This window comes from Scyliorhinus canicula, chromosome 2, assembly GCF_902713615.1.
Source record: "Scyliorhinus canicula chromosome 2, sScyCan1.1, whole genome shotgun sequence".
Lineage (NCBI taxonomy): Eukaryota > Metazoa > Chordata > Chondrichthyes > Carcharhiniformes > Scyliorhinidae > Scyliorhinus > Scyliorhinus canicula.
The window spans coordinates 153,338,532-153,364,052 of record NC_052147.1 but is presented as its reverse complement, the minus strand read 5'-3'; the positions used below and the strand labels follow the sequence as shown (position 1 = coordinate 153,364,052).

Sequence of the window (25,521 nt, the reverse complement as noted above, 5' to 3'; positions counted from 1 at the left end):
CTCCTCATCAGTGGTGACCTCTTGAGGGAGGTGGCTGCCATGGAATTGGAAATACTCAACTTATTCCAGAGCCACTCCTTCATCATACATGGGAGGGTGAGTATTTAACTGACCGGGTGTGGGTTGATATGAGTTTTGCAAGGGGAAATGTAACAGCACTGATGAAGCTATGCTGCTTTAAGGGGTGAGCACTCATGATTCCAACAGAATACAGTCACCGTTGCAGTCGTGATTTGACACAAATGTCACTGTAAACATCCTTAAAGAGTTACAGCTTGTTGAGTGAGGAGTAACTGGATTTTTAATGGTGTACCCAACTTCAGAATTACTGTTAATACCCTCATTGGCCCTGAAAGGTTATATAATTGTGGATTGTCAAATTTCATGATAAAAACTACATTATCTTTTGTAAAACCTCAACTGACGTTTGCTTATCTTAATCCAATCATCATTTATTTCATAATCTAAAAAATTAAGCTAAAAGTGAAGGATATTAAGTGCTTTTAGCTTCATAGTTTCCTCTGTGTGATGGGAAACTTTGGTTATACGAAGAGTGTCATGTGAGAGTACCGTTAAGAAATGGGCATTTATAAACGGGTGTGTATATAAATATCTGTAGTAAGAGTACCTTAAGAAATGGGTGTTTATTACTGCAGTGATGTCAGAGAGTGGGTGGAGCTGGGCTGTCTGTCAACTTTTTACTTTCGTTTTAGGCTGTTTGCTGCAAGGTGTGTTTTTGTTTAGTTTTTCAGAGCTGGATACCTGCAGTCATATCCAGAAGGTGATTTGATGATTTAAAACTAATAACTGCTCTCAGTGACTTTAACCTGATGTGCTTCTGTTAAAAAAATTTTTTAAGGTCTTATGGATGTGAAAAGGAAAGCTGAAAGGATTACTTAGTGTTGTATTCTTTGGGGGGGTGTTTTTGAATTAATGGTTGCTAAGATGTTCACTGTATGTTTTAAACTTGAGTTCATAGAATAAACATTGTTTTGCTTTACAAAATACTTCTCCATTTCTGCTGCACCACACCTGTAGAGTGGGCCGTGTGCTCCCCATACCACAATCTATTAAACGTTGTGGGTCAGGTGAACTCCATGATACACTTTGGGGTTCTCTAAACTCTGGGTCATAACAAATTCGGGGCTCGACGGGGATAAAAGTCTATCTATTGGATTGGCTTAGTGAACGTAAAGACAGTGATGGGTGAGCATATTGTGGTTGCTTTTCAAGTGTGGTATTCCAGTTTAAATGGGGAATGTGTTGTGGACAATGGCTCTTTCAGAGGCTCTGAAGTTTTTGGGGGTGGAGACGGTCACACGCAGTATCTTACGGACAGAGACTAAAAGCAGACTGTTAGATTTGGCAAAGACATTGCAGTTACCATTACCTGACAAAATGCGAAAAGATTAGGTAATTATGGCAGTGGCTAAGCATTTAAAGTTGCCTGAGATACAGTTTGACTCAATGGAAATAACAAATGGAACATGAGAAAGAATTAAAGCAGCTTGAATACGAAAGAGAGCGAGAGGAAAAAGAAAGGGAGAAAGAGATAGAGTGGAAAAAGAAAAGGAGAGAGAGGAAATGAGAAAAGAAAGAACAGCCCTAGCAGAACAAAAAGAAAGAGAAAGGGAGATACAGATCAGGGAAAAAGGTAAAGAGAGAGAGTTTGAACTTCAGAAAATGGCCATGAAACATGACAGTCAGTTAAAATTGGCGGATTTAAAGTGAAATGTACAGTTTGAGGATGGTGATGAGATAGTGAGAAAGAGCTTCAAAGGCTTGGTGGGGATCTATTTAAATATGTCCAAGCATTGCCACGGTTTGATGAGAAGGAGGTAGAAGCCTTTTTAATTTCATTTGAGAAGGTAGCTAAACAAATGAAATGGCCACAGGACATGTGGATAATACTGATTCAAACAAAGCTGGTAGGTAGGGCTAGTGAAGTGTTTGCATCACTACCGGAAGAGGTATCTGGGACGTATGAGGAGGTGAAAAAATCCATCTTGGGTGCATATGAACTAGTGCCTGAAGCTTACAGACAAAGATTTTGAAATTTAAGGAAAGTATTTGGTCAAACATACATTGTAGCCACCTGGGGTGGCCACGTCCCGATTCCAAAATGGACATTCGCAAAAAGTACAATGAAAATTGGACAGTACTAGGAAAACAAGCAGGTGCAAGGTTTGCCTGTGGATTGGAACTTGCAGGTCCCAGACAGAACTGATACTACAAGCCATTAGCATAGTAATGAACTATCTCCGGGGTCAAAAGAGAAACATTTAAGCAATCGGTACCAGGGCAGACTCCCCGGCGCCAGTGGAGACTAAAACAAAGGCAGGCCAACGGTTACCTAGGCCCGCCCAGCGATCGAGGAACGACCCCCTTATTGGAGAGGATCAATACAAACGATTGGGACATGGTCCAATTAATTAGGGCCAAGTTCAGGAACCGCCCAGAAGGGCGCAAAACCCTTTGAGGTATAAAGAAGAGTCCCCAAGGTCAGAGCGCTCTCTTTCCTCTTCTTCTTCACCTTCACCTTGGTCTTTGGCTCTCAGCGACGAGAGGCCCGCCAAGCACCAGCCAAGTAAGTCTAAGGTCAACGCACGCAACGAGATAGGCGCTTCTAGCTACTATTCTATACCAGTTCGAAGCCGGACAACGGCCATTGTTCCTCTGACTGAGTGGGTGCCCAAAGCTAAGTATAGGCTTTTAGTAGTAGTTGTAGTTTAGTGAGTAGAGTTTGTGCATGAGTAATAATTGACTGTGTGTGTAAAATAAATGTGCATTGATTTCAAACTTACTAACTGGTGTATCGAGTCATTGATCAGTATTCGGTTTTGAACCTTGTGGTGGTATCAGAAAGATACCTGGCGACTCTTGAGCAAAGGTAATTAAAACAGAGCAAATTAAAGAAAGCATAACGAGCAACAACATGGAGTTTGAAAGGATCAAACAGAGTAATTTTGATAGGTGGATAACGCCTTTGAAAATAGACCAAACATATGAAGCTCTCAGAGAAATTATACTTTTAGAGGAGTTTAAAAATTCAATTCCTGATGTAATGAGAACTCATGCGGAATAGCAGAGGGTCAAAACTGCGTGGTTAGCAGCAGAAATGGCAGATGATTACGAATTAGTTCATAAATCAAACTTGGTTTCCGACATCAGTTTCAGCCTGCGAGGGATAGAAACTGGGGAAGAGAGAAATACTCAAGTGGTAGAGGTAAAGGATATTTGATGGGAGATATTAAGGAGTGTCCCTCCGATTAAAAAAAGAAATCCAGGAGGGTGGAAAAGAAATGAAAAGTTTCAAATGTTTTCACTGTACTAAACTAGGCCATTTAAAGTCACAGTGTTGGTGGTTGAAGAAAAGCACTGGGAAGGCTGATGTGATAAAACAGGGTAAGACAGTGGGATTTGTTAGAGTGGTAAAGGAAAGCCCAAGAGAAGCGAAGGAGGTGCAAAAGATTGTACAGCCTGATCAAGAGGTGATTGATAAGAAGGTGCCATATCTCTTTCAAGAATTTACTTGTGTGGGTAAAGTTTACTCATGTACCAGAAGGAGTAGGTAAAGAAGTCACAATTTTAAGAGATATGGGAGCTAGTCAATCTTCGATGTTAAGAGATGAGGAGTTATGTAGCTTGGGAGGAATATTGCCAGAAAAGGTAGTATTATGTCGAATTCGGGGTGAGAAGAGTAGTGTTCCATTATATAAAGTAAGGTTGGAAAGTCCAATGAAGAGTGGTGAAGTGATAGTAGGAGTAATAGAGAAACTATCTTGTCCAGGAATACAGTTTATTTTGGGTAATGATATAGCTGGATCGCAGGTGGCAGTGATGCCTACTGTGGTTGATAAGCCAGTGGAAAATCAGACAACTGAAGTGTTGAAGGACGAATATCCTGGGATTTTTCCGATTGTGTAGTAACAAGGTCACAAAGTCACATGTTAAGACAAGAGGAGAAATCAAAGAGTGAAGATAAAGTTGAAGTTTAATTATCAGAAACAATTTTTTTTCTGTATTTAGTGTACCCAATTAATGTTTTCCAATTAAGGGACAATTTAGCATGGCCAATCCACCTAGCCTGCACGTCTTTGGGTTGTGGGGGTGAAACCCATGCAAACACAGGGAGAATGTGCAAACTCCACACGGACAGTGACCCAGAGCTGGGATCGAACCTGGGACCTCGGCGCCATGAGGCTGCAGGGCTAACCCACTGCGCCACCGCGCTGCCCTTCCAGAAACGATTTTTGATCAGATGGTTGGAAAAGAAAAAGAATAGGTGGAGGATGCGGTGGATATTTTTAGTTCAGGAAAATTGGCGGAGTTACAACAGAAAGATGTAGAAATAAACCGGATGTGTCAGAAAGCATACACTGAAGAGGAATCTGAGTGTACACCAGAGTGTTATTACCGTAAAAATGATGTCTTGATGAGAAAATGGAGACCTTTACATATGCAGGTGGATGAAAAGTGGTCAGAAGTTCATCAAGTAGTATTGCTGGAGATAATACTAAATTTTTGCAGTCCAGAGGTAATCAGCAGTCGAACACCAGATAACTTAAAAGAGCCATTTATTTACCGCGGGGCTGTAGCACAAGTGTAACTGAGTTACAGCAAGTGAAAAAGCAAATTTCTCTTAGTTACAGTTGACTATATATTCTTACAAAACCCCTCAAGCCTTTCAATCATTAATCATACAATTAGCTCATTACGCCCCTCCTTCATGTAATTATTTTCTTCTCATCATTAGTATACAGTTAGTTTCATAGCATAGCAATTCTTTATCAAAAGTCCTGAGGAGTGAATCTTCCCCCGGCTGCGTTTTGTTCCCACCTCAGATTCTCACAGACAGTCAAGGTCGTGATAACGCCTTCTCACAGGAACAATTCATTTCACAAAGCTGGTATGCAAACTTGACATTCCATTTCCCATCAAGCTCTGATTTAACTTGACCAAACTCTCATTCCATTTCCCATCATGCTCTGATTCTAACTTGAGCCAAACTCTCATTCCCCCCTTTTATCATTTCATGATAACTTCTTATCCATAGCCACTTGCCTCAGTCTCAGGGGCTGGTTTAGCTCACCAGGCTAAATCGCTGGCTTTTAAAGCAGACCCAGGCAGGCCAGCAGCACGGTTCCATTCCCATACCAGCCTCCCCGAACAGGCGCCGGAATGTGGCGACTAGGGGCTTTTCACAGTAACTTCATTTGAAGCCTACTCGTGACAATAAGCAATTTTCATTTTCATTCCATTTAATTTCATTTCATTTCATTTCATTCATTTCTTTCCCATTCTAACTGCACTTCTATCATTTTCCTCCTTCCCTCTGCATCTTCTTTCTCATCCATTAGGCTTACTTCATGTTGCTGTATTAACTGTTGAGGAATTACTGCAGCACTGACACTTTTACACAAGCATTTCATTAGGACGCTAAATATGGTTATTACAAGTATTACCACTCCCAGGATCATTAATCAATGCACCAGGTAAGACCCCTATGATCCGCCCAGATACGTGTTTATATGTAATTCCCTTTTCTGCCTTTCGTTTACGTTACGCCTTGTCCTTTGAGGGTTAATGTTTGATCCCTTTCACTTTCCTGCCTATAAGGGTTGTCCTTCACTAACACATCTCTCCCTTATACTTTTGTCTTGGCGGTGCTATGCCTGTTTTTGCAACTATAGTCCCAACTACATCCAATCCGATGGCAGGGCAATCTTCCTTCAGTTCTTCCATCAAGGAGCAAGGTTTTGTGCGGTCATCGCATGTAGGCCGAACATCTGTCCACCGGGGTCACGTTCCAGGATCCTCCTTCCTCAGGGTCGTTGTTGATGCAGTGTAAAGTGTCGTCCCGACACAGGTGATGGACTCGTTTTCCGCTGCCTCCACAGGTTCTTTTCTTGGCCTTCCCATTTGTCTCTAAGAGTCCCAGCAAGACTACGGTGATAAGTAGGTACTTCATCCTACAGGTTGGGTGGAACTGTAACCTAGGGCTTGGAAACAAAAACGTTACTTTTCATTTTACTTTAAGGCCTTACAATGATGGATGTGGGTCCAGGCATTTTTCCCCAGTCCTTTCCTAATCCAATTACGAATCAGGACATACTCTCCCGGATTAATAGTGACGGAAGGGAGGTATTTCCTCATACGCAGCTCGCACCCGTGAATGGAGGCCTTTCAACACCTTAGTTAAGGTTATCACATAGTTGGCCATTTCAGTAGTAATGTGGTGGAGTTGGACATCTTGGGGTTTTCTTGATCCCAGGGAGTGCGAAAGTATCTGTCATATAGAATTTTGGCGGGACTCAGTCGTGTCTTCCCGGCCAGAGTTGCACGTATCTGGAAGAGTGCAATGGGCAATAATTTGAGCCAAGTGGCTCCAGTCTCTAGTCTCTGCCTGTAGTTTTGCCAGTTTTGTTTTTAATGTCTGATTAGCTCTTTCTACCATTCTCGCTGCCTGGGGTCGGTATGCCCAATGTAATTGTTGTTTTATTTCCAGCTGAGTACAAAATTCCTTATTGATCTGTCCCACAAAATGAGGTCCATTATCAGAGCTTAATCGATGTGGAATCCCAAATCTAGGAACAATTTCTTGCATCAAAACCTTTACTACCATGGAAGCTTTGTTATCTACAGTGGGGTAAGCTTCTATCCACTTACTAAATACATCAACAATAACCAATACATGTTTATAACATTGGCATCTTTCCAACTCAATGTAATCCATCTGGAGTGTCTCAAAGGGACCTTCCGGTAATGGGGTTTTACCCATTTCTCAGGGTATTGCTTTTCCAGGGTTATATTGCTGACATACCAGGCAACGACTGCTAATGTTTTGTACTATTTCCTGCAGCTTGGATGCCACCAAGTCTTCAGCAATATATCACCCGTAGCTCGTGCACCACAATGAGTTGCAAAGTGAACACATTCGGTGACCCAGGCTGCCAAGGCGTCGGTCAGACAAGTTTGTCCTGCCGGGGTGACCCACAACTTAGTTACGTGATCATAATGACACCCCAATTCTTCCCACAACTCTTTCATACTTTTAGGAGCGTCCTGCAACTTAACGACGTCGGTAATAGTTGGCTTTGGCTTTTCCGAGGGAGACTGACTTGGTGATGTTTTTAGTCTGACTCATAATTTTTTGGCACGACCATCTCCTTCCATTAGGAAGCTTCTTTGGCTTGGTGGTCTGCCTGTCTATTTCCTATATCTGTTGGGGGTTTTACCCGATGTATGGGCAGTGCATTTTATAACCGCCATTTGTTTGGGCAGCATCAGGGCATGTAGCAAGTGAGAAACTAATGCCTTGTGTGAAATTTGTTTGCCGGCGGATGTCAAAAAGTCTCTATTTTTCCCTTATACTTGGCCAAAGTCATGCGTGACTCCAAAGGCATATCTAGAGTCTGTATAAATAGTCACCCTTCAATCCCTTCTGAGGACACAGGCGCGAATTAGGGCAAATAACTCGGCTTGTTGGGCTGAGAACGAGGTTTCAAAGGCTGCTACCTCCAAGGCTTTCCCGTCCTGATTTACTATCGCATATCCTGATAACCGCTCCCCCCTTTCACCGATGGAAGCACTTCATCTGTGAACATGGTCAGGTCTGGGTCGTTAAGAGGGGCATCCGATAGGTCCTCCCTGACAGATGAATCGTCCTTTATAAGTGACATGCAATCGTGTCCAGGGTGTTCTTGCTCAAGGGGTGGATTGGTGAGAAAATTTGCAGGATTAATAGTGGTGCAATGGTGGAATTGGAGCTTCGGATTGTTCAAGAGATAAATCTCATACTTATTCTGTCGAGCCATGGTGAGATGCTGAGTTTGGAGCTTGCCTAGTAATGCCGTGACTGAATGAGAGCCCAGGCTGGGAAAAGCTTGTTGTTTTAGCGGATACTGCCTGTACATACCCATGCTTGGGTCTCATAAGACAGTTTACAGGGAATGTGGCTTGTTCAGCCATTTTGTGTCATTAATATCTAAGTTGTTCTACCTTCGCATTCAACCTTTGCATGTCTAGCGAATTTACCATAGAAGTTTCTGTCTTAAATCAAGTCACTACATTATTGATTATACCTCTTCTAACTCTGTGTAGGTCGTCATGCCCTCAAAATCTAGTGGCACCCGTGTCATTGGCAGCCTGCTTCATAACAACCTTACTTAAAACACTGTACATATTTAATTCATATTATAAACAATACCGGACTGCGCGAGAAGCAGAGACAAGTTGTTTACGCATCCGATGTCTGTCCCCGAATGTAGCTGTAATCAAGCATTAAAATAAGCTATATCCTTATTCCAGTCTCTGACTGCTGGGATGCATATCCCATTAATAAAATTATATAAAGCCGCATAGTTCATGTAGCTACGTGCATCCTGTGTGCGTGAAGTCAATGATGTTCAAGCGCCTTGAAGTGCTCGTAGTGGTTCTGAGATCTCAAGAGTCATCACAAATCTCCACAGGTGCTGCTGTCATGCCAGCCTTTCCTAAATGTTTAACCTAAAAATTTAAAGGATAAGTGTCCTGGTCGTCACCAGGTGTTAGATGTTGTCCGTATGAAACTTTTCCTGCATGGGCCGAACATTTGTGTTAAGCAGGGGTTAGTTGTCCTTATATATATATATATATATATATGCCAAACCTTTCATATCCATTTTATAATAACTCAACTGTCTCAAATTCCTGAAGCTTCTGCAAATATCGTGGCACCTATAGTTACTTGTAATTATCTGCACTATACGTCCTATGTTCTAACACCAAAGATCCATTCTGCATGGGACAGAGTGGCTTAATTAATCTGAAAAAAATCTGAAAATTCAAAATTTAAGATTTGTAAATTCCAATTAAAATGCATCTTCAGCTGTGTGGGCTTTTCATTACTTTATCGGAATTAAAAAGGCCAGAGCTCACAGGCAAACCCAGCATGGGAGTGTCAAGACATCTTCTGGATTATACACAAAAGCTTGTTGAAAGGGTTAATTTTCTTGCAGAGACAAAAAGGGGCGTATAGTGGGTGGATAAATTGGAATGATGCCATTCGCATCTCTAAACGTTTTAAAAATATTTTTCACTCAAATGGACTGGGAGTAAAAGTTGGATTGCTGCCAAATTCCCGTTATCAAGTCTCTCAGAACGATATGTGCTCTCTATGGCGTTGCTTTAATCAGAGTTACTTTTCTGAAGTTTTAATTTCCAAACTGATTTTGAACAATTATTTTAAAATATCAAACACAATATGTTATTGAATCTCTGACTGAACCAATTTTGCGCTGTATCGTGGTTCTTTCCCAGACGAACATGATCATGGACATATTTCATTTACCCATCTGTTCTTTATACTTAATTCTGCAATCTCATAATTAAAACATCTATGTTGTGAGACAGGTTAGTTTTACCCTACTGATGATTATTTGTGTCAGGGAAGTTTTAACCCTGAACTAATGAAACACCGGCTTGATCATATTTGTCATATGTATTTCAACTATCCTAACCTCCACTGAACACCATAAAACTAATATTTTCTTATTCTTACATATGTGATTTTGCACCCTGATTAAAATTCCTTGTGTATCAAAATTACCTTGGAAATGCCAATGATAGCCTTTGAAAAGAAAAAATTGTTAACTATAATCTTTAACGGCAATGCGTAGGCAATTTGAAGCTTTTAACTGTACTCAAACTATAATCTTTAAAGGCAATGCGTAGACAATTTGAAGCTTTCAAATAATCACAGCTCGTAACAAAACTTTTAAAAGTCAAAGTCTGAAGTCAAAGTCTGAAAATGAAACATGAATACAGAGACAGTGAATAGTTCAGAACAAAGTTTAGATGCCTAAAACTCCCTCTCTATAAGATGCCTAAAACTCCCCCTCTCTCTCTCTCTCTGTCTATCTCTCTACGTAACTCTGTCTGTCTCTGGAACTCTTGTCGCTCTTTCTCTTTATCTAACTACCTCTTCGTCTCTGTCTCTCTCTGATTCGCTCTCTCAACTTTCGTCGTCTCTATCAGTCCCTCTCTCTGTCTCTGGCTCTCTCTCTCTCTAACCCTCTCTCTCTTTCTCTAAAATGGCGGCAAAATCGTCAATGGTAGAAATACCTGGCTTCTACAGTTAAGTAAAAATCCTTCTGGAGCCTATTCTAGAATTCCAGATTATAAACCCATGGTTACTTTCTCAGAAGATGAATCATAACAGAGAGATATCAACATTCACAGACCAAGCATACACATTCTCACAGGTCACAAATATCAGAGTAAAGAGACAGAATTTTCACAATAGCTCAATTAAAATACTGAACAAAATTTTTCATTCTCCTTCGAAAACTTTATCTGTGTTATTCCATTTAAGTCAATTTCCACTGATTAATTTTAGCGGCATTAGCTATTCTTAGAAACGTATATTTCTTTGCGCAGATGACCTGCTTGCTGAAATGGTTAAATTTTTGTACAGAATCGAAAGTGGTGGAGAACTTGGCATGATGCCATCTCCATCCGCTACGTGACCTCCGACATTATCCATCCTTTGTTTCAATTTTCAATGTTCGTTATTTAACTGGTTTTTGGAAAGAGACATTACTGGATGTTTATTTTTCTTTTATTTCAAATGAATTGAATTACTGCCGAATTTATCTGGACGGCTTGAAATGATCTGAAGTTATTCTCGACATGTATCCATTGTTAAGTTTCTAACCATAATCTTGTATAGATTTTCTCCCCATTTTTTCGTTTTGGGAGGGGGATTAGTCATCCTCACATATTCCTGAACAAAACTAATTGAGTGTTTTAGCCCCTTTCTGATCTTTTGGACTTCACTTAATTTGATTTTTTTTTTCTCTCCTTGAGACATTCCGGGACAGTCATTAGCCGTAATTGTTGGCAGTTTTGTGATGTCTTTTGCTAGTTTGCACAATCTGTACTGCCGCTATCTTTACCTGCTTTATTGCTATGCTTAAAGGAGTCAGAGCTCAATTCCTTTAAACTAGCCTGTCTTCCAAATGGTGTGAAGGTTTAATTTATGTCATTTGTGCTTCTAACTTTATTTGTCTTATCTTTACTTCTGTGTATCTCACCATTTTTCTCTGTTCCACAGAAATCACACCCATCTTTGATCATTGTTTTTTTTTTGTCAGAATATTTTGCCCTTCAAAAACCCAAAGAAAATTTTAACTGACTCTTTTACTCATTTGGCCTTGATACCAGATTTGTTCGATGTTACCTCACCGTCTGTCCGCCTTGCCAAGTAACTCTAATTTTTGGCGGTCAAAGGTTTGACTACTCGCCTTGTCCACCGGCTCGAGCGGCGTCCAGCTCAGCAACATCCTTCCAGACTTACACTAAATGTTACGGGTGAAAATATTCACACGAAGGCCTGAGTATCAGTAACAAAGCAGTTTATTATGTCAGAATTCTGGGAGATAAGATCTGTGAACTCCGCAGTCCCTGACAGCACCTTATCCCACTTAAGCTTAAACTTACATGGATTAATATACAGATTCAAGGCGGATAGCCTAATGACTTGGTTCTTTTCCCATATGCGCATCCCTTTTTTTAAGACCATGGCTGTTTTAACTATTCCTTTCTCTGTCAATTTTATACCCAATTTTAATGCATTTGTTTTCCCCCAGTGGCCATTTTTCTTCTCCTAAATTTTTATGCAATTCCCCCCATAATAATCTCAGCTTCTTAGAGTGTTCCGGATACTGTTCACAAAGCGTTTGCAGTGCACTGCCACTTTCAAAAGTGGTGTCTAACGTATTACCCATTATACCCCTTATCTGATGCCAGATGGTCCTTCTGATTACAATTTTAATAGAGATCCTAGATCACTAATTCAATTTTGAATTTATTACAGGGTTATCCTGCCCCGTTTTCCAATTGGTTAAGGAAATTACGCGTGTGCTGTTTTATGCCAGGGTCCGCACGCTTTTTGCCCTGTTTATGTGTTGTTAAGCAGACTTATCCGCATCTGCAGGAGATTATAATTTAAATCACGGAGTAATCGTGCTCCGTACAAGTCAATTAACAGCTCGAAGGTGACACCGTAAAGATTCTATGTCACCCGCCTTACAAAGTTAACGGGAACCTTTTATCGCAAAGGTTTCAGGTAATAACAAAGACCATGTTGGCATTGATATCTCTTTACCTCCTTTAACTATTTCTTAGGGACTCCAACCCGGTTCTTTTGAGGAATTTTAACCTCAGGGACTCCAACCCGGTTCTTTTGAGGAATTTTAGCCTCAGGGACTCCAATCCGGTTCTTTTGAGGAATTTTAGCCTCAGGGACTCCAACCCGGTTCTTTTGAGGAATTTTGGCCTCAGGGACTCCAACCCGGTTCTTTTGAGGAATTTTAGCCTCAGGGACTCCAACCCGTAGCTTTTTTAAGTTTCTGGGGTTCACCGGACTGACCTGAATCTCGTAGGGACGCCTCCAGCAGCAGGCAGTAGGACAGGCTCACGACCGGGACAGCGAAGGGGGAAAACCAAAGTGAAAAAATACTCACAATTGGGGGCCCTATTTTCCCCTATGCATCCGGAGGCGATCAGCTGCTTACACCGTCTGCTTCTGTCGACGCACTAGAGATGCCCGCATCCTCCACCAAATGATAATACTAAATTTCTGCAGTCCAGAGGTAATCAGCAGTCGAACACCAGATAACTTAAAAGAGCCGTTTATTTACCGCGGGGCTGTAGCACAAGTGTAACTGAGTTACAGCAAGTGAAAAAGTAAATTTCTCTTAGTTACAGTTGACTATATATTCTTACAAAACCCCTCAAGCCTTTCAATCATTAATCATACAATTAGCTCATTGCGCCCCTCCTTCATGTAATTATTTTCTTCTCATCATTAGTAATACAGTTAGTTTCATAGCATAGCAATTCTTTATCAAAAGTCCTGAGGAGTGAATCTTCCCCCGGCTGCGTTTCGTTCCCACCACAGATTCTCACAGACAGTCACGGTCGTGATAACGCCTTCTCACAGGAACAATTCATTTCACAAAGCTGGTATACAAACTTGACATTCCATTTCCCATCAAGCTCTAATTTAACTTGACCAAACTCTCATTCCATTTCCCATCATGCTCTGATTCTAACTTGAGCCAAACTCTCACCGGTAAGGTATAGAAAAGAGGTGTTGCGAGTTGCACATGAGGTACCAGTGGGAGGTCATTTGGGAGTAAGGAAAACTCAAGCTAAAATCCAAAAACATTTTTATCGGCTTGGACTATATAAAGATGTAGTTAAATTTTGTTGATCATGTCACAAATGTCAAGTGATAGGGAAACCTCAAGCAGTGATAAAACCAGCGCCTTTAATACCCATTTTAGCTTTTGAGGAACCTTCTACAAGCGTCTTAATTGATTGCATAGGACCGCTTCCTAAAACGAAAAGTGGGAATCAATATCTTTTGACTATAATGGATGTGTCTACCAGGTTTCCAGAGGCCATTTCTGTACGCAATATTACAGGTAGAAAGATTGTGGAGCAGTTACTTAAATTCTTTACTAGATATGGACTACCCACAGAAATACAATTGGATCAGGGATCAAATTTTACCTCAAGATTATTCAAATAAGTTATGGATAGTTTAGGAATAAAACAATTTAAATCAACTGCGTATCATCCAGAATCACAGGGAGCATTAGAGAGGTGGCATCAGACCTTAAAGACAATGTTGAGGGCTTATTGTCACGATTAACCAGAGGATTGGGATAAAGGAATTCTATTCGTACTGTTTGCAATTATGGATGCACCTAATGAGTCAACCAAATTCCGTCCTTTTGAACTAATTTTTGGTCATGATGTAAGAGGACCACTTAAATAGATTAAGGAAAAATTGGTGAATGAGCAGTCTGAACTTACATTATTGGATTACGTGTCAAATTTTAGTGAACGATTAAATAGTGCAGGGGAATTGGCTAGGCAACATTTAAAAGTTGCACAACATGTGATGAAACGGGTAGCGGACAAGAAAGCAAAAGTTCGTAGTGTTGCCAGTGGAGATAAAGTTTTAGTATTGTTACGAGTGGTAGGTGAACCTTTAAAATCAAGGTTTTGTGGATCTTATCAGATTGAAAGGAATTAAGTGAGGTGAATTATGTGGTAAAAACACCAGATAGAAGGAAGACTCACTGAGTGTGTCATGTGAATATGCTTAAAAGGTACTTTGAAAGGGAAAGAGAGGAAAAGGAGGAGGTTTTAATGAGTCTAACTCAAAGTGACAAACCAAATCCAGATGACTGTGTGAATTTGACATCCCACAAATTAAATTGGAAAACGAGGATGTTCTAAAAAATTGGGATAAATTGTTGAATCACCTTCCAGAGGAAAAATGGACTGACCTGAAAGAGTTATTGATATCACATGGGCAAGTTTGTAGTGATAAGTTGGGAAGCACTGAGATGGCAATACATGATGTAGATGTGGGAAATGCTGTTCCAATTAAACAACATCCATATAGACGTAACCCTTTAAAATTGGCACAGGTTAACAAGGAAATTGAAAGTATGCTTAAAAAGGGCATAATTGAAGTGGGTTGCAGCCAATGGAGCTCACCATGATTGTACTGAAACCAGACAGTACCCAGTGGTTGTGTGTGGACTATAGAAAGGTTAATGCAGTTACAAGAATGGACTGTTATCCTATCTCACATTTGGAGGATTGCATTGATAATGTGGGACAATCAGCTTTTATTTCCAAACTGGATTTACTTGAAGGTTACTTGTAGGTACCTTTATCCGAAAGGGCGAAGGGGATGTCAGCTTTTGTGACTCCAGATGGTATACCAATTCAAAGTTATGCCATTTGGCATGAAAAACGCCCCAGCCCCATTTCAACGGTTAACTTGGGCAGCATGGTAGCATAGTGGTTAGCACTGTGGCTTCACAGCGCCAGAGTTCCAGGTTCGATTCCTGGCTTGGGTCACTGTCTGTGCAGAGTCTGCCCATTCTCCCCGTGTCTGCATGGGTTCTCTCTGGGTGCTTCAGTTTCCTCCCACAGTCCAAAGATGTGCAGGTTAGGTGGATTGACCATGCCAAATTGCCCTTAACTAACAAAGTCGTTTCAGGATTACCCAATTCGGCAGTATACATCGACGATCTGGTCATTTTCAGTCAGACATGGAAAGAACATTTAAAGCATCTGGTGGAATTATTCGATTAGCTTCAGGAGGCATGTTTGGTAATAAATTAGCCAAAAGTGAATTTGGAAAAGCTCAAGTCACTTTCCTTGGCCAAACAAACGGACAGGGTCGAATGGTCCCACGGCATGTGAAAACAAAAGTTATTGGGGAGTTTCTAATGCCATCGACACAAAGGGAAATAATGTGATTTCTTGGCCTGAGTGGATTCTGCCGGAAATTTGTGCCAAATTCCAGCAGCGTGGTTGCTCCACTGACTGACTTGCTGAAGAAATGTAGCAAATGTAAGTGGACAACGGCGTGTCAACAGGCATTTGACTGACTGAAGGCTGTGTTAACAAATGCTCCTGTGTTGGAGAATTACAAGGGGCTCTGTGATCGGATTGAACTGAAGTATCTGACTTTAAAGAGAAATGCCGAGGTGTAGAGAAATGGATGGATCATGCAGAGACCTTTTTGTCCAAAGACTCTGTCAATCAAAAGGGATTCCAGTTGGAGGAAGAAGAACTAAAATGGACTATGTTATTACACCTATTTGCATGTTTTGGTTTGTGAAACGAAAAAGTACTTTACTGTCAGTATTGCTTAAAGGAAAGTGAAATGGTGAAAAATGAAACCATGTTGAAGTTGATGGGGTTTTTTTTCTTGGGGGGGGGGGGGGGGGTGTCAGGTGGATGTACCTTTAAGATGTACCACTTCCCTGGCTCAAATCTATGGTTCCCCCAAATCGGAATTTCCCTTGACCCTGCCCCCAACCCGAAGTGCTGGCAAAACTGCCTCCAAATTCTCAACAAAGCTATTACTACTGTACTCCCTGAGTATTTCCCCAGGGCTGTTGGGAGCGGCGCTGTTGCTAGCGCCTTCAATCCCGACCATCTACACAAACGCACAGTAACTTGTGTTAATGTAAAATTCTGGAACACAAGTCTTCAGTACTGTCAGGTGGATGTACCTTTAAGAAATGGGTGCTTTTCAAATAGCTGTAGTGATGTCATTGTGTGGGTTTAGCTGAGCTCTGGCTCTGCTTTTACTTTTGTTTTGAGCTGGCAGCAGTAGTATGTTTAGTTTTGTTTTCAGAGTTGGAGAGCTGCATTCAAAGCAATCAGCTGTGTAATGATCTCTCTCTTTCTACAAGCTAAAGAATATCTTCAGCTCATTGATGATTTCAACGTAATACCTGTTTCTGTAGAGAAATTAAACCTGCTGTCTTTGTTTAAAAAGGTTTTAACTTATGGATGTTGTTTGGAAAGTTATTAAGGGTTATCTGTAGTGCACTGTATCTTTTGGGGGGTGGTCAGGGTTGGTAGTTGATAAACTGTTTATTGTGTGTTTATAAATGTTAACTGAATTCATAGAATAAACATTGTTTTTGTTTTAAAATACTTTTAGTTCTCTGTTGCATCACACCTATAAAGTGGGCCTTTGTGCTCCCCATAACCAAAATCTATTAAAAGTTGTGGGTCAGGTGAACTCCACGATATACTTTGGGGTTCTCTAAACCCCGGCCCGTGATAGTACTATTGCTGGGATATTGTCAGAGCCCAAAGCCCTTGCAGCCGTTTCTTGATATCACGTGGGGTGAATCAAATTGGCTGAAGATTGGCATCTGTGATGCTGGGGACTCTGGAGGAGGCTGAGATAGATCATCCTGTTTGTGCATTGCTTCTCACATTCTCTTTATGGGAACGGTCCTCTGTTTGAAAGTAGGCAGAAGGATTACTAAAACCACATTAAAGTGTGAGGTTAAGACCTACAAAAGACCTCTGGGACATTGAATGTTAGTAGGTCAGAGGCATATATCTGTATATAAAAGCAAATTATATGTAATTCTGCGTTCTGTAAATAAACTAACTATCAAGAAAGGATTTGTGACTAGTTTCAAACTTCACTGTCTGCCTTAGGAACCATTTAACAGAGAATATTGGCTGATAGCCTGGATGGATGCACACTCTGGGTGTACTCAGGATGAACCATTTAAGCTTAGTGAGTACCTGGGTTTCTGTCCCTACTTAACCAGGCCCTGAGTTATCAATAATGGAGGAGACAATAACCTGCAAGCTACCCAACAAATATTTGTGTAATTATTGCCCAGGTTACTTCTTGGACAGACAGCAGGAACATTGAGTATATTCCTGCTCGACACTGGGTTAACCAAAGAAAATCCCACTTCCATCTGAATCAATCTCTGCCTGCTGAGGAAGTCGGAAAGAATTAGTTCAACAAGAGCAGAGCCCACCATTTCTCAACAGTACTATTAGGTTTTAGAGAAACTAGGAATAGCACTGAGTGTGGTGTGAATATCAAATATCTCTGCACCATTCTATGGCAGCACTGCAATTATTGAGCAGCGAGATCCATGTGAAATTGATACAGATCCAAGCTGAAGAGGTCAGGCGAGCCCAAGTGATGTATAATTCTACTTGTCTGAAAAATTGAAAAAAAACTCAGCCAGGAGTTTGAAGTTCTTCTAAAATCAGCCTGTATTGTGCAGAATGTACACCTCACCAAGTGTATAATTTCCCCACTATTTTCAAGTGAATAGACTTCTAACCCAGGTCAACTGTGCTGAATATCATGACGCACATTCTTGCTTCGGTAAGGAGGGAGAGAGAATTTGTTGTCAATGTACAGTCGAAGTAAACACTCGCATTATGTTATGAGTGCTGCATTAGAGAGGAAGCCAGTTCCACTGTGGAAAACAATGTCTATCTTCCAGCTCACAGTGCTCTGCTTGTCGTCACTGTTCAGGTACCCCTAGTCTCACAGGTACCACGAGATTAATCACTCAAGTGATTTCATGTCTGCTTACTTGCCTTTAGTGAGTGCTAGAAGTTGTTGTGGGAATTAAGTATTTTTGGCATGAAGGCAGTCAGCTAAGCCTCTTGAGGGAGCTTTGACGTGGGAGTCAACAAGTGATTTGTATTTGAAGTCTGAGCCCAGGAGGAGCTCCAGGCAATGTATGACTTTAATAGTAATAATTTTTATTATTGTCACAAGTAGGCTTACATTAACACTGCAATGAAGTTACTGCGAAAAGCCCCTAGTCGCCACACTCCAGCGCCTGTTCGGGTACGCAGAGGGAGAATTCAGAATGTCCAATTCACCTAACAAGCACGTCTTTCGGGATTTGTGGAAGGAAACTGGAGCACTCGGAGGAAACCCACGCAGGCATGGGGAGAACATGCAGAATGCGCACCGATAGTGACCCAAGTGGGAATCGAACCTGGGATCCTGGCGTGGTGAAGCAACAGTGCTGACCACTGTGTACCTGTGCCGCCCAGTATTGCTTTGCGTCCTTAAACACCAAGGAATGAAATGTACATTTATTTACACAGGAGATTGTGGGACATGGAATGCTTTATTGAAGGGAGTGGCCTAGGTACAGCGCTTTGTATCTTTTAGGGGAAAATCAGATGTGTATTGGAGGCAGAGTACAACAGTGATCTGGGTATTAGGGTTAATTTTGGAGTGACCTATCAAGTGTAGGCACAGAGGGCAGCATAGTGGCACAATGGTTAGCACTGCTGCCTCACGACGCCGAGGTCCCAGGTTCGATCCCGGCTGTGTGTGGAGTTTGCATGTTCTCCCTGTATTTGCGTGGGTTTCGCCCCCACAACCTAAATGTGCAGGGTAGGTGAATTGGCCACACTAAATTGCCCCTTAATTGGAAAAAAATGAATTGGATACTCTAAATTTATATTAAATAAAAAGAGTAGACACAGAGATAATGGGCCGAATGGACTTCTTCTATGATGTAAGCTTGTATAGTTATAAGGATCAGGGCTGGTTCCTTTTTTTTGTTTCAATTGCCATTTATTAATCATAGTCTCTTCCATCATATTTCAGTTTTCTCTGTTACTTTCACCAGTTCCTGCAATAATGCTCAAATCAGTAAAGTGCTTTACTCTCCTGCCACTTTGGTTTTAGTGTTATTAGCTTCAAGAAAAATAGAATAACAGATCTCTGAGACTGAGTTACTGGCTGGAAAAGAGTTCAGGGATCAAGTGGTTTATATATAGAACAACATTCCTGAGAGTGAGTTACTGGCTGGAACGTAGTCCAGGGGGGTCAGGATTTTTATATATAGAATGACATTCCTGAGAGTAAGTTATTGGCTGGAATCCAGTTGAGTCATTCAGGTACTGGCTGGAATTCAATTTTGTTTACATTTTGTATCTGATCTATCGAATCAGTGGGAGAAATAAAGATATCTATATGTAGGTAGGACATGAGAGATTCCATCATACGAGACTTGACTAATGACGACAAAACTATCGCGGGTATACTGAACAAATTCTTTGTATCAAGAGATATTAACCAATGTCCCAGTGACGTGCAGGAGTTCCTTTAGTACACAGGCTGAGATGCTATTCTGAGGTGCAAGAGTACAGCAATAGACAGGGATATGAAAATGCAGTGTGATAAGTTTACACAAGTACTTGACATTGTACTAATTCAGGAAGTAATGAATAGGTGTCATGAGGATTGGGTCTTCAAAACTTGTCAATTGTAGGAGTAAGGGAAAACAGAAGGAGACCAGGTAAAGTTTGAGGCTCTTTGAACCCACGAGCTGGAGTAGAGATGGGGCAAAGGCCTTTTGGAATCTGCTACAGGAGGGTATAGTTTAACACAACGGAGTTTAGGATTTCACAGAGGAGAATTTAGAAGAGCATTGATTGTAGTTCTCAATAACGTACATAGAAACGAGAAAAGTTGTAATGGGGAGAAAAGTCAAGAGGTCAAGATGATGAAGGAGTCTCATGTCAAATAATTGTTCTTGTATGTTCTGTTCTGCGGACGAGAGGGATTAATGTCCCAGATATGGAGCTGTGAAACCAAGACTGAATAGGAACTCTTGATGTATGGGTGTGAAAGTATATTTAGGTAAACATTCCTAAGTATTTGAGCAGTGTTCAGAGATTTGGCCTTTAGCGAGAGTTGGGATCTGTTATGGGAATTAAATATTTGGCACAAAGTGGGTTAGCTAAACCTCTTGAAAGTAACTTTGGTGTTGGAGTAGATAAGAGATTTACGTTTGAGGTCAGTCCAGGAGGAGCTATATGCAATAAATGGCTTGTCTGGTGTGGGACCCCTGAACACTGAGGAATTCAATGTTCATTTTAAGTAGCCTCTCCGTGACTTGGAGGAGTCTGACTGTAACTGAGAGCAGTGAATCCCCACTTGCCCATTTGTGGTACAATGTACTTACTGTATAGTGGCTGGATTCATGATGAGGATAGTTAATATATGAATGTCATTTTATTATTTATTTGTTGGATGAGAGTATCACTGGGTAGGCTAACATTTGTTACGCAGTCCCAATTGCTGTTCAGATGGTGTTTGTGAATCATCTTCTGGAACCACTGCAGTCCCCGTGCTGTCAATAGACCCACACGCCATTTGGAAGGGAGTTTCAGGAGACAGTGAAAGAATGGCAATATATTTGCACGTCAGGATGGTGTGTGATGAGGAGAACTTACGCGTGACCATGTTTCCATACATCAGCTCCTTGGTTCCTTTGGGCAATAGAGGTGACAGGTTTAGAAGATGGTGAACTGTTTCCAATATCTAGACATTTGATCTCGAAAATTGTTCTTGTAAACGGTCCATGTTTTTAGAGCAGTACACTTATAAAACATTTCATAGGAACGTAGGACAAATATAACAGACTGCAATGCGATGGCTTGTTTCTGTACTGTTACAGATTGTCAAATGATGGCCTGTTCTGTACTGTAATAGTCTGCCATTTGATGGCCTGTTCTGTACTGTAACAGACTGCAATGCGATGGCTTGTTTCTGTACTGTTACAGATTGTCAAATGATGGCCTGTTCTGTACTGTAATAGTCTGCCATTTGATGGCCTGTTCTGTACTGTAACAGACTGCAATGCGATGGCTTGTTTCTGTACTGTTACAGATTGTCAAATGATGGCCTGTTCTGTACTGTAATAGGCTGCCATTTGATGGCCTGTTCTGTACTGTAACAGACTGCAATGCGATGGCTTGTTTCTGTACTGTAACAGATTGTCAAATGATGGCCTGTTCTGTAACAGTCTGCCATTTGATGGCCTGTTCTGTACTGTAACAGACTGCAATACGATGGCTTGTTTCTGTACTGTAACAGATTATCAAATGATGGCCTGTTCTGTACTGTAACAGATTGTCAAATGATGGCCTGTTCTGTACTGTAACTGACTGCATTGCAATGGTCTGTTTCTGTACTGTGACAGACTGTGATGCGATGGTCTGTTTCTGTACTGTAACAGACTGCAATGCAGTGATCTGTTTCTGTACTGTAACTGACTGCGATGCATGGATCTGTTCTGTACTGTAACAGACTGCAATGTGATGGTCTGTTCCTGTACTGTGACAGACTGCGATGTGATGGTCTGTTTCTGTACTGTAACAGACTGCCAATTGATGGACTGTTCTGTACTGTAACAGACTGCAATGCGATGGCTTGTTTCTGTACTGTTACAGATTGTCAAATGATGGCCTGTTCTGTACTGTAATAGGCTGCCATTTGATGGCCTGTTCTGTACTGTAACAGACTGCAATGCGATGGCTTGTTTCTGTACTGTAACAGATTGTCAAATGATGGCCTGTTCTGTAACAGTCTGCCATTTGATGGCCTGTTCTGTACTGTAACAGACTGCAATACGATGGCTTGTTTCTGTACTGTAACAGATTATCAAATGATGGCCTGTTCTGTACTGTAACAGATTGTCAAATGATGGCCTGTTCTGTACTGTAACTGACTGCATTGCAATGGCCTGTTTCTGTACTGTGACAGACTGTGATGCGATGGTCTGTTTCTGTACTGTAACAGACTGCAATGCAGTGATCTGTTTCTGTACTGTAACTGACTGCGATGCATGGATCTGTTCTGTACTGTAACAGACTGCAATGTGATGGTCTGTTCCTGTACTGTGACAGACTGCGATGTGATGGTCTGTTTCTGTACTGTAACAGACTGCCAATTGATGGACTGTTCTGTACTGTAACGTATAGCTTTGTAATGGCCTGTTTCTGTACTATAACAGACTATCAAATGATGACCTGTTCTGTATTCTAACTGACTGTGAAATGATGGCCTGGTCTGTACTGTAACAGGCTGCCATTTGATGGCCTGCTCTGTACTGTGAGAGACTGCCATTTGATGGTCTGTTTCTGTACTGTAACAGACTGCATAGCAATGGCTGTTTCTGTACTCTTACAGACATCCATTTGATCTGTACTGTAGCAGACTGTTACAATGGCCTGTTTCTATACTGTTACAGACTGTTGCCATGGTCTGGTCCTGTACTGTAGCAGACTGCCATTTGATGACCTGTTCTGTATTATAACAGACTGCGATGGCCTGTTTTCTGTACAGTAACATCCTGCAGTGAGTTGGTCTGTTTTTGTATAGTAACAGACTGCGACGCGATGGCTTGTTCTGTACTGAAACAGACTGCTTTGTGTCTGCTGTAACAGACTGATTTGATAGATTATTTCTACTTTAGCAGACTTTAATCTGTTTCTGTACTGTATCAGGTGGTGTTTCAGTTGGCTGTTTTTGTAATCTTGTGTAAAAGGAAAATGATTATCAAATTTTTTTAAACTCACTTTCAGGTTCAAGAACGTGCATCAGCCATGTTGACTTTAGCAAAAAAGCTGAAGCGTGAAGAGGGTATGACAGGGAGAGGCAACACAAATCCAGGGACAGACTCATCCCGTCGTGTGTCCATTAGAGATAAGCTGCTCATCAAAGGTGCGTGACTCCTCTCTGCTGCTCTGACTTTCTGGTTTATCTAATGCCCCTTGGCTAAATCTACTCCAACCCACACTTTAGTGGGGGAGAGGTGGGGTTTTTGTCAACAAGGTTGTCATTTTTTAAAAAATTGAGTACCCAATTCATTTTTTCTAATTAAGGAGCAATTTAGCGTGGCCAATCCACCTAATCTGCACATCATTGAGTTGTGGGGGTGACTCCCACGCAGGTGAATGTGCAAACTCCACACAAACAGTGGCCCAGGGCCAGGATCGAACCCGGGTCCTCAGCGTCATAAGCAGCAGTGTTAAGCACTGTGTCACCGTGCCGCCCAAGAGGTTGAAATTAATTCAAAGATTTTGTATGGTTTTCTAAAAAGACGCTGCAGTGAACATCCTCGCCTCAGAGTCACAGAATAATACAGTGCAAAAGAGGCCCTTCGGCTCATCGAGTCTGCACCAACACATGAAAAACACCTGACCTACCTGCCGAAGCTACTTGTGGCAATAAAGATTATTTTTTTTAAATGAAAACTATTTGCCAGTACTTGGCCTATAGCCTTAAATGTTATCATAGAATCATAGAATTTGCAATGCAGAAGGAGGCCATTCGGCCCATCGAGTCTGCACTGGCCCTTGGAAAGAGCGCCCCACTTAAGCCCACTCTTCCACTCTATCCCAGAAACCCCACCCAATCTTTTTGGACACTAAGGGCAATTTAGCATGGGCAGTGCACCTAACCTGCACATCTTTGGACTGTAGGAAGAAACCGGAGCACCCGGAGGAAACCCACGCAGACACGGGGAGAGCGTGCAGGCTCTGCACAGACAGTGACCCAAGCCAAGAATCAAACTTGGGACCCTGGCGTTGTGAAGCAACTGTGCTAACCACAGTGCCAAGTGCTCATCCAGGTACTTTTTAAAGGATGTGAGGCAACCCACCTCTACTACCCTCCCAAGTAGTTCATTCCAGACTGTCACCACCCTCTGGATAACAATGGTTTTCCTCAAATCCCCCCCGAAACCTTATGCCCCTCATCTTGAACTTGTGACCCCTTGTAACTGAAGCTGCTGTTGCAATTATTTTTGTATGATGGAGGGGGCGGTGGGGTGAATGTTCACATGTTTCTACAAATCTTATAATAGGAGAGTTACTGTAGCAGCGGGATGGTGAATGGTTCTGTGGTGGTGGTGGTGAGGGATGGCAGACAGGTTTGTTGAGCATCCCAAAGCATAATTGAGTTTTTTTTGCAATGAGTAGCAGGATTTAACTCCTGATTTGTATTGAATACGCTGACCTCAGCTGGGAAGGATGGGCAGCCACAGGATTGTAGGTTACGAATGTGAAAATCAGACTGGGTTCCAGCCCTTGATCTCTCCTGCGTGCATGTGTGTGTAACCCCATTGCTTTTCAGAACATTACATAGGAAATAGGGGCAAGAGTAGACCATATGACCTGTCAAGCCTTCTCCACCATTCAATACAATCATGGCTGATCTATGGTTTCAACTACATTTTCCTCCCCTCACTCCATTGCCCTTGATTCTCTGAGAGACCAAAAGTCTGTCCAGCTCAGCCTTAAATATATTCAACGAAGGAGCATATACAACCCTCTGGGCAATTTTAAGGATTCAGAATCCTTTCAGCAAAGAAATTTCTCCTCCTCCCAATCCAAAATGATTACCCCCTTATCCTGAGGCTGTTCTAGATTCTGCTGCCAGGGAAAACAACCTCTGAGAATCCACTGTGTCAAGTTCCTTCACAATCCTGTGTTTCAATGAAATAACCACTCATTCTTCTGAACTTCAGAGAGTGTAGGCTCAATCAATTCATCTCTCATCATACAACCCTCTCATTCCAGGGACTTGTCTTGGAACTAAATGCAAGCTCATCTCTGAGCTGGTTTCACAGTTTGCTGCCTGGACCATTTTATAAACTCTCTGTAATTATCCAGTCTCTAACAGAATGCTCTAAGCCCTTTATTTCCGATCATCACTTGTTCTAAACATTTTACATTCCAAGTATCCTCTCTGGAGGGTTCCTTTTTAATCCCCATTTCTTTTTTTTTTCAATAGATTTATAGTACCCAATTCATTTTTTTCCAATTAAGGGGCGATTTAATGTGGCCAATCCACCTAACCTGCACATCTTTGGGTTGTGGGGGCGAAACCCACGCAAACACGGGGAGAATGTGCAAACTCCACATGGATAGTGACCCAGAGCCGGGATCGAACCTGGGACCTTGGCGTGGTGAGACAGCCATGCTAACCACTGCGCCACCGTGCTGCCCTCATTAAACCCTATTTCTTTTTTTTAATATAAATTTAGAGTATCCAATTATTTGTTTTCCAATTAAGGGGCAATTTAGTGTGGCCGACGTCCGGTGACGTAGGGCAGGAGGAAGCCGCACACTGGAGGGCTCCCGCTCAGGAATAGAAATTTCGGGGTTTTAACGCCCGGTGCTGGGGGCAACGGAGGCTGAAAAAGCTGTAAGAAGGCACAGGGAGGAGAAATGTCCAAGTTTGGGAAAAAGGGGGTTAATGAAAGTCCGCCGGTGAGTGGAAAAGTCAGCGCAGGAACTGTAAGGAAAACGGAGGCTGGAGCACCAGGGGAGGTGGCATTGCTCACA

The 25,521-nt window shown here is 41.8% G+C and overlaps 1 protein-coding gene across 5 annotated transcripts in view; it reads left to right on the top strand.

Annotated features, from left to right (window-relative positions):
• ube2f (ubiquitin-conjugating enzyme E2F (putative)) overlaps positions 1-25,521 on the top strand; it is a 238,460-nt gene that overhangs the window by 54,567 nt on the left and 158,372 nt on the right. For 4 of the 5 annotated variants that reach the window (XM_038787937.1, XM_038787936.1, XM_038787935.1 and 1 more), the window contains exon 2: positions 22,756-22,894. The exons of the other annotated variant lie outside the window; for it this stretch is intronic. In XM_038787937.1, coding sequence (XP_038643865.1) covers positions 22,777-22,894 — 118 coding nt within the window. In that variant the 5' untranslated portion in view covers positions 22,756-22,776. The remainder of the gene's footprint in view (positions 1-22,755; positions 22,895-25,521) is intronic. 5 annotated transcript variants of the gene reach the window in all.